Source organism: Cibotium barometz, chromosome 46 (genome assembly GCF_041138505.1).
Source record: "Cibotium barometz isolate CiBa-2024 chromosome 46, ASM4113850v1, whole genome shotgun sequence".
NCBI lineage: Eukaryota > Viridiplantae > Streptophyta > Polypodiopsida > Cyatheales > Cibotiaceae > Cibotium > Cibotium barometz.
The window spans coordinates 25,772,290-25,784,687 of record NC_141091.1 but is presented as its reverse complement, the minus strand read 5'-3'; the positions used below and the strand labels follow the sequence as shown (position 1 = coordinate 25,784,687).

Sequence of the window (12,398 nt, the reverse complement as noted above, 5' to 3'; positions counted from 1 at the left end):
GTCAATAAGGATTGGAATGCTCTTCCAAACGTTGCCTCATATGGAGTCCTGTCAATAGTTGAACCAAAGGCAAAATTTGTTCCCACTTACCTTGTTGATCATGGACATAGTACTTAAGTACGTCAAACACCAATTGATTGTAAATCTTTGTTTAGCCATCTGTCTGTGGATGGAATGCACTAGAAAAATTCAACTTAGTTCCAAAATTATCAAACAGTTTTCTCCAAAAATGTTTGGTAAACTTGATATCGTGATATGATACAATGGTCCTAGGTATGCTACCTATTGGGTATCAATGCTGGATAAACAGTTTTGCAACATCTTCGGCAGTCACATCAGCCCTACATGTGGATAAGCATAATGAATTTGCTAAAACAATCAACAATTGTCACACTGTGTGTTATGCTTATCTGTGTGTTACGCTTATCTGGACTGGGAGATGGATTTGTTACAAAATCCATAGAGATATCTTGGAAAGGGTTATCAGGAATGGACAATGGTTGTAACAAACCCGCTTTCTTCCCATGCGACACTTTTGTCTTTTGACAAATAGGACACTCTTGCACATACGTGAACACGTCGTGCCTCATTTTGGGCTAGTAAAATTGTCTCTTGATTTTTTCCAACATTGAATTCATGCCCTCATGGCACCAACGATGGCGTCATGGATGTCATGAAGAATTGTTGCTCGAAACTACTTCAAGATAGAGTCAACTCTTGTAGAAAAGCCAACCATCTTGTATCAAGAAATGACATGGTCATGTGGCGTCCAATGTCTGCTCCATTGAGTATCAAATTCATCTGAATTTGCGTACTTGTGCTTCATTTCGTGTAGTCTTGCACAAACGAGCTCCATCCGTGTAGATTGGATGTAGGACACCATTCCTTTCTTGCTTAACGCATTGGCCACTGGGTTGGCCTTGCTTGGAAGATACTTAATCATGCCACCGAAGAATTGTTGGAAAATTTGGCTCCAGCAGTGTTGCTGGTCACTCCATTGCGCACTTGGCATTGTTTGAAGCAAGCGCAAAGCTTGATGATCCGTGCGAACCCATAAAGAAAATGTTTTCAATGCTTTAGGGCTTGGATTACAGCTAGGAGTTCTCGATCATAGACTGCATAATTCTTCTCAGCAGGAATCAACTTATGAGACACATAAGCCACTGGATGACCATTGTGTTGTAACACAGTTCCAATGGCGATGTTACTCTCATCGGTGATTACGTGGAATGGATCATTCCATGAGGCAAGCGCTAAACAAAGGGCCTAAGATAAAGCAACCTTGAGGTCCTTGAAAGCTTGCAGTTCACGGGGGGTCATGCGGATGCATTGCCTACAGGTATCGACTCCTTTGAGTAGAGCTGTGCCGAGAGGTCGGAGAACTTGTCGGAGAACTTGTCGATGTGGGTGGAATATGCCTGGCAAATCCTTAAACGACCGTACATCGTATGTTGTCTTTGGAGTCTCCCAAGTTCGAATTTTTGCCACTTTGGTGGGATCCAGTCGGATGCCTTCGGCACTAATTATGTATGTAATGAACCTTGAACAAATAAAATTTTGATTGCTTGTCATTGACATAAAGCTCGTTGCTTTCGAGTAACTTCATCACTTTTTTGATGTCAATGTCATGTTGCTATATGTCATCCAAGAAAATGAAGACACTTTTTGATCAAATCCTTGAACACACGCATCATCATGTGGTTAACTGTTGTGCCGGGGCATTCGTTAGTCCGAAGGTCATGATTGCAAACTTGTAGCCGTTCAGAGTGTAAGGCTGTCTTGGGGATGTCCCCTTCAGCAGTCCCTACCTGATGGTATCCACTTTTTAGGTCAAGCTTCGAAAACACCTTGGTTCCATTCAACCTCTCTAAGATAGTCAATTTGAGGCATCGGGAACTTGCTCTTAATTGTTAACTTGTTCAGAGCACCCTAATCCACACAGTGGAAGATCCATCCTTTTTCTTGATAAAAAGGATCGATGTTGCAAACAGAGACACACTAGAGCGTTAATGAACCGTGATTGCGAAAATTCGTGGAGATGGCGGTGCAACTCCGATTCCATAGCCTTGTGAAAGCAATATGGAAACTTACTCGGGGTATCTGAGCTTGGGACGAGATCAATCTTGTGATCCTTTGGTCTAGACAGGGGGGAGCTTGGAAGGTAGATAGCCGTTGTTGTTAGTTCGACAGGCCATCTGTACTCCTTCCATTGGTGGTGTTGTTGATGGTGATGATGACAATGTTGATCCTATGCTCTAGATCATGTTGATGAAGATGATGATGTAGATACTGATGCTGATGTTGCTGATGCTACTGATGATGACACTATAAGCTGTCCTAACTATTGCACTAATCAAGGATTAATATTGTTCATGCAAAAGATTAGCCATGGCATGAGCATGCACGTGACTTTGCCTTATGCTAAACTTGATGACGGGATGGACACTCTGTCATCCTTCCTCCTTGGGCTTCTAGTGACTTTGACTTACTGCTACTTACTTCTACTTAATTGACTTTGACTTTGACTGATTGATATTTTCGTCTGAACACCTTCACTCCTGATCTTCACTTGCAAGTCTTGCTGAAGAATTGAGTGTCTATTCAACTGCTGTCCCCATGCATGCTTTCCCTTACCCTTAACACAACGTTGGGTCACTTGCTGGAACTGATCATACCTGTTGCTAGGCCTTTGGACCGATACGAGAGATTCATGATGTACTGGTTATGCGTACATACCCTCAGAGAATGCTTCCTCTAGCTTCGCCTGTTGTAGACCACTCTTTCTGCTACCTTGTTGCATTCTTGCTGGAAATTGTGCATCTTCCTTGGGACATTGCTTAGTCGGCTGAGCTTGAATGCTCCGATACCAATGTTGCATGTGTGGAGCCTTGCTGTATTGATCCACAGCCTTAAGCTTGATTAAGAACATTGATGCTAAATAAGCATGATTAAGACCGAGGAGAGAGAAGAAGAGAGAGATTGGTGTCAGGGTTTTCTTATATTTAATATGGTACAAAAAGGTTGCATAAATGCTTGTACATGTGTGGGCCTTGGTCAGCCCCAAGGGGTTGACCCTTGGCCCTTCTACATATCTTCCACTGATGGTACTATGCTGAATGATGAATGAGACTTGATGCCTATGACTGAAAATGACACATGCTTATATATTTGTTGAGGGATGCAGTTGGCCAGCTGCAAATACCTATCGGCTTGTTGTGTGGACAAAACCCTGATTTTACAATGATAAATGCTGCACTTATTTATGCTGGTCCTGCCACACCTGATGCCCACCTTCTATCCCCTAGCCGCCTGCTGTACAATGACCTGCAGCCAGACAAGCTGCTGTTGTCAGCCGACAGGCCATCTGTACTCTTCCCATTGGTGCTGCTGTTGGTGATGATGGTGACGATGCTGATCCTATGCTGTAGATCATGCTGATGAAGATGATGATGTAGATACTGATGCTGATGCTTCTGATGCTACTGATGATGACACTATATGCTGTCCTAACTGTTGCACTAATCAGGGATTAAGACTTCATGCAGAAGATTAGCCATGGCACAGGCGTGCACAGGCCATATGTACTTTTCCCATTGGTGTTGCTGCTGCTGATGATGATGACAATGCTGATCCTATGCTGTAGATTATGCTGATGAAGATGATGATGTAGATACTGATGCCGATGTCAGAATACGCAGCGGAGATGATGACCAGATTTGGGAACACAAGAGCAAAACGCAGTGCAGAAAATCACAGCACAGGAGAGAGAGAGAGAGATAGAGGCGTGTAACTTTGCTCTATATACACAAGAAGATCCCAAGAATGATACAAAAAATGACAAGGGGTTGGGGGCCTATTTATATGGCCCCCCATCAGCAGTCGGCCTGCTGTAGGGCAGCCGATTGGACACAAGAAACCTCCACGACTGAAAAATCACAGTCGGCCAGCAGCAGAGTGGGTCGGCCAGCAGCAAAGAAGTCCCACGACTCATGCAGTGCAGTCGGCCACTTCCAAAATCTCCACAGATGCAGTCGGCCAGGTTCAAGGTCCTCCACTAGATTGCCTCCCATGCCACAGAAAATAGGGAAAAATGGGGGAAAAATATGGAGAGTGGGGAAAAATGAGAAAACGGCACACCCACAACAAAGGCCCTCGTGTATAAAAATAGACAGGAGATGACTTCTAATAGCTGATGCTACTGATGATGACACTATATATTGTCCTAACTGCTGCACTAATCAGGGATTAAGACTGTTCATGCAGCAGATTAGCCATGGCACGTGCGTGCACGTGACACCTAGTGTCTGATGCAATGGTGATTGGAAGGAAGGTTGGAGAAATAAATTAGAAGGATAAAAAGGAAGATGCCTTGAGCCTCTTAGACACAAGAAAACAAGTAAAATACTCCAAACGTGGGCTGAAAATAGAGAATGTGACCTTGGTAGATACAATACCTCTTAGGGGTTTCAAGAAGCTCGCCTCCAGTTTCTGTCAAGTTCCCCTCACAAATCTTCTTGACTTGTGTGAGGGATTGAGCCCTTTAGCAGGTTTGAGTGCATATTAATAGGTAGTCATGCAGCAGCATGAGAAGTATGCTTGGGGCAAGTCTTTCTTGCTTATGGAATGTGCCAAGGTGTTGATGAGTGATCTGTTGGGCTCTTTGGTGTGTTTGTGTCTTACAAGTAATTTGCTTTTGCAGTACCTGCATGATACCATGCAGGCTGCATGCCTGAGTGGATCTTAGAGTATCTTGTACCCAAGGAAAGGGGAGATCTTTATGGAAGTTTTCTTTTGCATGATTATCACTCATGCTGGGCAGCACTGCATTTATAGTTTTGGCCAGAGCCATCAGTGTATGGCTTTAGAGGTTTCAATCTCATCCACACCATTTTGTTGTTGATAGGAGCATCGCAGTAGACAATGTCTTCATTAGGAAATTCACCATCTCTGTTGCAGCCTCTCATAAGGCACGCTTTGGTGTCATGCTCCAGATTACGACAATGCCTCTTGTTTGGTAACTAGAGTCCCTTCAGCTTGTTACTCTATGCCACTTAGAAACCGTGCATTGCCTCCACCATGAAGAAAAACAGATAAAATGCCAGTAAGCAGTTCTAGAGATAAGATTTGTAGATGGCAAACTTTTTCCATGAGCTGCCTGAGTCAAGTCCCACTGGCTGAAAAGGTGAGGGTGCAGCATCTCAAATCCACACCAAGGACTGAGGTTTCATGGTTTTTGGCTGCACATTGCATCCCCTGACTGCATAGTTATCCCTTGCAGGCAAAGGAAGAAACTTGGAAGGCATTATCGAGTTTTGGATGGAACTATGCATTCCAAGATAGACAGAGGGGTGGTGGTGGCATTTTTTGCAGGGGGGGAAGGGCTGGGCCAAGAGGTGTTCCTAAGCTTAAAACCGAAGTTGTAATGGTAGTGCTTTGGGTTTTGTCTTATGCCTCTTCAAATCACGTTCTTGGACCTGATTTTATGCCAAGGCTATATTCCCCAGCAGCAATTTGGTCGTCACTCAGCAAGGCTTCACTCAAGGGTTATTTCCATCAAAAGAGTGTTTTTTTGGTATTTACATGCCAAAAAAAGGAGCAACTCCCCTTCCTTCTTACTTCTCTTGCTTTAAAAAAGGAAAAAATATTAAGTTTACATTATTACTTAACATTATATACATGTTCTGTTATGTTTGTGCTGCTTAGCATGTCATGTGTTGAGTGATTGCAATGCCTTTGTTGTTCATTAAGGTAAGAATGTGCACAAAGTCTATGCTTTTTTGTAAGGTATTGCATACTGGAATAATATGGCAAGATTTTTTCTAGATACATGTTAACCTTTTTGATCTGTATCAATGTGTGCAGTGCTTTGGATGGGGTCATCAATGCATGGAAGGTTCAAGACGAAGGGTATGCCTTTTTGTAATGTGAAAAAAATGCGTCTATGGCTGAAGAGATGAAATAAGTTAAATGTCTTTTTTGTTGAGTTTTGTGAATTGCAATGTCCATGGTTTGTCAGATGAATTATTGCATGCATAAATATGCTTTGCTATAAAAATTCCATTGGCTCCCATCCACCCCTCTTGCTTTATGTTTCTGTAGTTTGGCCAGGGGCCTTTGATGAGGACTTTACCTAGCATTCTGTGTGGAAACAAATTATCTTTTGGTGGTAGTAGCAAGCTTGTTGGTAAGTTTTTTTAAAAGAAGGGAGGGTTGATAAATAATAAATCAAAGAATTTAAACACATGCAATTATCTTTTGGTGGTAGTAGCAAGCTTGTTGGTATTTTTTTTAAAAACAAGGGAGGGTTGATAAATAATAAATGAAAGAATTTAAACACATGCAATTATCTTTTGGTGGTAGTAGCAAGCTTGTTGGTATTTTTTTTTAAAGAAGGGAGGGTTGATAAATAATAAATCAAAGAATTTAAACACATGCAATGGTGAAGATGCTATGTGAGCACATTATACAACACACTCGGGACCTCAAGAACCAAGATGTTCCCTTTTGGAGGATAAAACACCTCAAGTAAGAGTCCACTTACATGTGTGTCGAATCTTCTAGATTCTGAAAGTTCATGCTTTGCTAGTTTTCCACAATGTGGAGTTGATGCTGGAGGAGAAGCTATGAGTTTAGCTCTAGGGAAGGAAGAAATGAGTGATTGAGTTCTTCATGAGAGATTGGTTGTTTGAGACCAGCAGGCTAGTTTGAGCTCTCGTGCCATGGATATGGCTAGCATGAAGGGTGTTGACCTTTGGAGCGTGGATACTCAGGGACAACTTTGTCGTGAGATTATGTCCGTATTTTCGGACGTGTTTCGAAAGGAATTGTCACATGATTCACCATCTCCGAGGGGTGTAGACCATAAGATTGAGCTCATACTTGGGGCATAGCCAGTGTTTAGGCAACCTTACAGGTTCAATCAATCTGAGGAGCATGAAGTTGACAGACAGCTTCAGGAGTATCTTTGGATGGGGCATGTTAGGCCTAGCAACTTGCTCACCATTTAAGGAAAACTTCTTATTATGTACAAAGGTAATTACATGATGTTTATAGTAAATATTTACATCATGGCTCATGTGGAAAAACCACGCCTTGCCGAGCAATACATCAATGCTGTGTAGGTGCATAACAAGAAAAGAAAGCTCTTCCTCATAGTCGCGGATCTTCAGGGAAAACTTGAGCAACCTTCCTTTGCCAACATTGGGTAATGCCTTGAGCAAGGTTGACCACATAGCGATGGGCACTCGACGCCACTGAGATATGTAATCTCTGGATAAGAGAATCATCAATTAAATTTATGAGTACTACCATCATTAAATACAGTCGTTCCCATGATTTCACCCGACAGACATTAAATCATGTAGACAAAACATCTCCATGTTAAGATGGGGATTCTCACAATTTCTTATTGAAAGAATAACATCAATACTATTGATGATTGGATTACCTGGACACTATACCAGATTGTTCCAAGTGTGCGTTTGCTCCTTGTTGCACAGTTTTGTCACCACCTCCATCACCATCAGGAGGTGACTTGTTGAATGGACACTGAAAAGCATAGTGGCCAAGTCTATGATATTTAAGACATGTCTCTTTGTGAGTCTCAGGAATCACAGTAGAATCTAGTCGAGGTCTCTTTCCTTGAGGTCTCGGCTTTAGTTGCTCAAGAATAGAGACCTGTCTCGTCTAGGTCTCTAAGCTGTTGTTACACTCGGTGATTATTTTTTCCTTTTCTCTTCTTTTTAATTTCACTTCGCTGATCAAAAGGTTCTGCAGTATCTTTCCAAGCGATTGCCACCATATCGTCATAAATATGTGCCAAGTGTAATGCATCTTGATCGTATTTTTCTCGCACTTCATTTTGATAATCTCGGGAAAGTGCTTGTAGAAAGAACAAGCAGACATAATGATCAAGGAGGTCACAGAACTTAGTGTTAAGTTCTTTGAACTCCTGAGTGAGTGCATCAAAAGTCTTCCCACCCAATTGATCAAGGAGGTCAAAGAACTAAGTGAAAGCTCTCTGAACTCCTGAGTGAATGCATCAAAAATCCTCTCACCCAATTGAATAGTCTGTAGTCGGCGGAAGTCTACAGTCTCATCAGGCTCTCTTGCAAAAGTCTCTATAAACATAGTTTTAAAGCTTCTGCGGTTCTTAGAAGTTAGAACAATAGGTTTGGTTTTAATGTCTTGTCATTGTGTGAAGGCACGGCCTCTTAGAAACATTTCTACCGCCATCATCTTGTGCTGCTGTGGACAGTGCACAATGTTGAGATCCCACCTACTTAGCCAAGCTCTAATAAAGTCTGGATGTCTCTCCTCCTCTCCCAAAAACAATTGGGGAGTGAAAGGAGGATAGGCAACTGATGAACTTAGTGGCCTTGCTTGTGGGGTGGTCCAACATTGTTGCTCCCCTTTTTAGCTTGGAGAGTCGATGGGTGAAATCTGGTAAGTGGTGCAGTGGTGAGCATCTTTGGCAGTGACTTGTAGTGGAATAATTTGATGTGTGCCACCTGAAGTAGCCGTTGAAGTCCTTGATTCTTTTGGTCTACCGGATGGCCCTTGGGATTTCCCACGAGACAACGTAGAAGTCCTAGTGATGTTCCACTTTGGTCCACTAAAGTGGCGCTCCATTGGTCCCCCTAAAGTGGTGTTCCACTGATCTGGTGCGCACCTTGAAAGTGGAGTTCCATGGATCCGGGCACACTGGACACACATGCCATCTTTGTCGTCTTAATTTTCTTTCCAGAAATATATGCTTCCATATATGTAGGATACAGGAGTTTTTGAGGCAAAGCATGTCTCCAAAATCTTTTTAGGTCCGTAAACCTTCTGTTCAAAACCCAACATGCACACATGTTTATTACAAGAGATAGCCATAGTTTACAAGAGATATTTCTCATATTTCATGCTGATATGACTGCCTATGTCAGATAAATAAAATCTTATTGTAGTCTAAAGACGTAAATTATGTCCATATTTTCAAATAGAAGGGAATGATATTCATGTCTTCAGGAAAAGATGTCAGTGTAAGCATATGTCCAATGTATTGAAAGAGTATTTGTTTGCTCTAGCCGTATGTTATCTGTTTCAATGATTTCTTAAGAGAATATCTTTTTTTATATAAAGTTTCAACCAGTGAAGGGCTTCAACTTAATATGACTGTCATTCGTGTACTCCAATTAGTAAGTAGAGTCTCAAATGATTGGGAAACTTGCAAAACGTTTAGAAAGTGGCTGTTACCAGCCTCTTATATGATCTGCTAGCTTTGGCTCGTCACTCTAGTTCCTTTTAACAAATCAACTCAGACATCATGAGAATGCTCCCCGCTTGTGCAGGGAGGGTATTTCGTTAGTTGGCTCAGTACATTGTCTGTCATCTGGTCAAAGAAGATGGCCAGAAGACCTCACATGGCATCCATCTGGAGAGTCCATCTTTGCATGCTACAGTGCTGATGGGAAGGATGATCAAGTAGCTATAATCAACCCGTCATCTAATGTAAGTGGTAGTCATCTTATTGAGCTGGCTTTCATATGAACAGGATGTCTATGCAGTGGCTCTTACCTTGTGGTTTTAATATTTTCTCTATGCAGTGCTTCTCATCTTGCTGTTCTATTGGTTGTCTATGGCAGGCCAAAATTAGCTTTTTAAAGGACAAACCCCATGATAAGGGAATCATAAACAGTCTTGTGTTCTTGCCTTGGAAAGACGGGACTTTCTTTGCAACTGGAGGTTGTGATCACGGTGTTGTATTATGGAAAGAGGAGAGAGGCGGCCATTGGAAAGCTGAAATTTTGCACAGATCATTGCACTCATCTGCAGTTATGGGTGCTGCTGGTATGCAGCACAAACCGTTGATAGTGTCTGTTGGTATGGATAAGCGAATTATTGGATTTGACACAGATCGTGGCCGAGAAGACTTTCGGTATCATCTTGACAGCAAAGCCTTAGGAATGCTACCAAATCCAGTGGACCCAAACCTTTACATGGTTCAGACTGGGTGAATCCTTGGGGCTGTTAACTGTGTGGGTACATCTCTGCAACATGTAAGCCATGTTTTGACCATAACAGTGTTTTCTAACATACAATTCGTGTTCACACTCCAGGACCCCAGCACAGCAACTCCGCTTGTTTGATGTCCGGACGCAACGATCGGAGCTTCGTGCATTTGGTTGGAGACAAGAGAGCACGGAATCTCAGTCAGCACTCATCAATCAGAGCTGGTCTTCTGATGGATTTTACATTACCTCTGGATCAGCTGATCCCAAAATACACGTTTTTGACATTAGGTATGATAGCAAGGAGCCCTCACAAAGTATCAAAGCCCACCAAAAGCGGGTGTTCAAAGCTGTGTGGCACCATACCTTACCTCTTTTGATATCCATCTCTTCTGATCTGAATATAGGCCTGCTCAAGCTTTCCATGTAAAATGACGAGGCCATCATGCTCGAAATAAAGAAAACAGCAACCTGTCGGAAAAGACTGAGCCTTGCATTTCAGTCCCATAAATTGATGGTCTCAAGTTTTTATTACCTTAAAATTGGAAGGCAATTTGTTTTCAGCATGAGAATCTCCTCATTTTTATGTGAACTAGGCTTGTGTAAAAACATTAGGCTAGGCATTGCATAGAATTTCATGAAGTCTGGAAATACCAAGAATGAAAGAAAAGAAGCAGGTCTCTAGTTAATTGCGTTCAATCCAGTTATTTAGAGGTTGAGAGTTGTATGAGAGCCCTTCCACACCAACCTCCAACTCTACTCCTTATTGCATGACATGTGGTACTTCGTGTTCCTTGGCTATCCAAGATTGAGTATCCTTCAGCATTGAGATGTGGGTTGCTTTGGATCTAAAGGTCATGATTGCTTGATGGATGTCTAGTTATGTGATGGCAAGCGTTGCATCTACTCACCATGAGGTTGTAAAGCTTAAAAGAGGACACTTCATGAAAATTTTCATAGAAGCACTTGTAAGCTCCTTTTTTGTTTGTTTTGAGAGGAACATGACCACCCTCACCTCTTGCTTTTATGCAAGGCTTGCTTGATTCATGCACTCATTGCTTCTCAATTTTTATCTTTGAAGATTTCATTTAAAGGGGTTCACAATCAAAGGCCCCTTGAGGGGAGCTAAAATCAAAAGGAGGCATCAAAGGAAGTGGCATCTAAAAAGGGTCCTAAGAGAGCTAGAGGGGGTTTGTATTAAGCTTTGTTTCCATGCATAGAACCCTTTTGAGAGAGGAAGTGGTTGGGAATGAAATTTCTATATCGAGAGCAATTTAGTTAGCGGGTGGCAGTAATGTCAAACTTGGTGCAGACAAAGTAATCCTTGGTCTTTCCACATGAATAGCATAAAAACAAGTTTGGAAAGCAAGGAAGCACATTTTTTCACTTTGCTCTTTTTTTTTGGGGGTTTCAAAAAATCACATTAAGCTAAGCGTTGCTATAAAAAATGTGCCACTTTTTTTTTCAGAAAATTATAGGAAGACTAATAATGGTAACTACTTTCATAAAATTTAAAGAAGACTACCTATTTAATGTATTATATTTTTATAATAATACATAGCATTTTTATGAGGGTGACGAATTATTTTATATTATTAATTATAACCATACAATAAAATTTAACAGACTTTTAATTGTATATGTAGGTAATAACATATTATACCAAATAATAATTTGGTACTAGATATTGAAAAAGCAAAGAAAATATACTCTAAAATGAGTGCCCACCATATAAGTGCATTATCATATGTTGTGGCCTAAATTTTTGGCCTAGTAAAAAAATGGTGTTCTCCATTTTTATCAATGAAAGTGCTCATTTAAATGAACGTTTCTCTATGATAATAGTTGATCGTGCCATTTTTCCTGATATACCTCGTGTATATTCCTTTTATAAAAAAATTCACACATACATAAAAGAATCATTGTCGTAGTGAAAATGGTTGACTTCATCATTTGATAAAGTGATGTGTACTTCAATATGGTTGGTCCTAGCATGGTAGCTTGAATTCCTAGAATGATTCAATTGGTGCTCTATTTGAAAGAATATGGATGTATTCACGACTTCTCTCCTCAATAAGCATATAATCTACCTTTTTCTCTTAGCAATGTTATTTTGGCGAGGTGTATGTTTTCATGTAAATGCATTGCAATACCATGATAAGAACAAAATTATCAGATTCATTTACATGAACTCACCTCCTTTCTCTGTCTTGAGTGTTTTGGTCTTATATCTAGTTTGCTTTTCAAGGTGTCTAACCAGGGGACACACCGTCTCAACAAGACTATAGAAAAGTTGGTAGCAGACTAAAGAAAAAGTTGGTACCATCGTGCATCATATTCTTATTTATCATCTATCTGCATTTCCATCACTCCACTCTCCTATCTGTGTTCTGTGTATCTACG

General features: G+C 41.2%; 1 protein-coding gene across 2 annotated transcripts in view; it reads left to right on the top strand.

Moving 5' to 3' along the window:
• LOC147612063 (uncharacterized) overlaps positions 1–10,559 on the top strand; it is a 43,065-nt gene extending 32,506 nt beyond the window's left edge. The window contains exons 4-7 of one of the 2 annotated variants that reach the window (XM_086783904.1): positions 5,863–5,907; positions 9,336–9,495; positions 9,630–9,997; positions 10,104–10,559. In XM_086783904.1, coding sequence (XP_086640030.1) covers positions 5,863–5,907; positions 9,336–9,495; positions 9,630–9,997; positions 10,104–10,425 — 895 coding nt within the window. In that variant the 3' untranslated portion in view covers positions 10,426–10,559. Of the gene's footprint in view, positions 1–5,862; positions 5,908–9,335; positions 9,496–9,629; positions 10,027–10,103 lie in introns of both variants that reach the window. The other variant, XM_086783906.1, reaches the window with a different exon arrangement.
• The last annotated feature ends 1,839 nt before the right edge of the window (positions 10,560–12,398 follow it).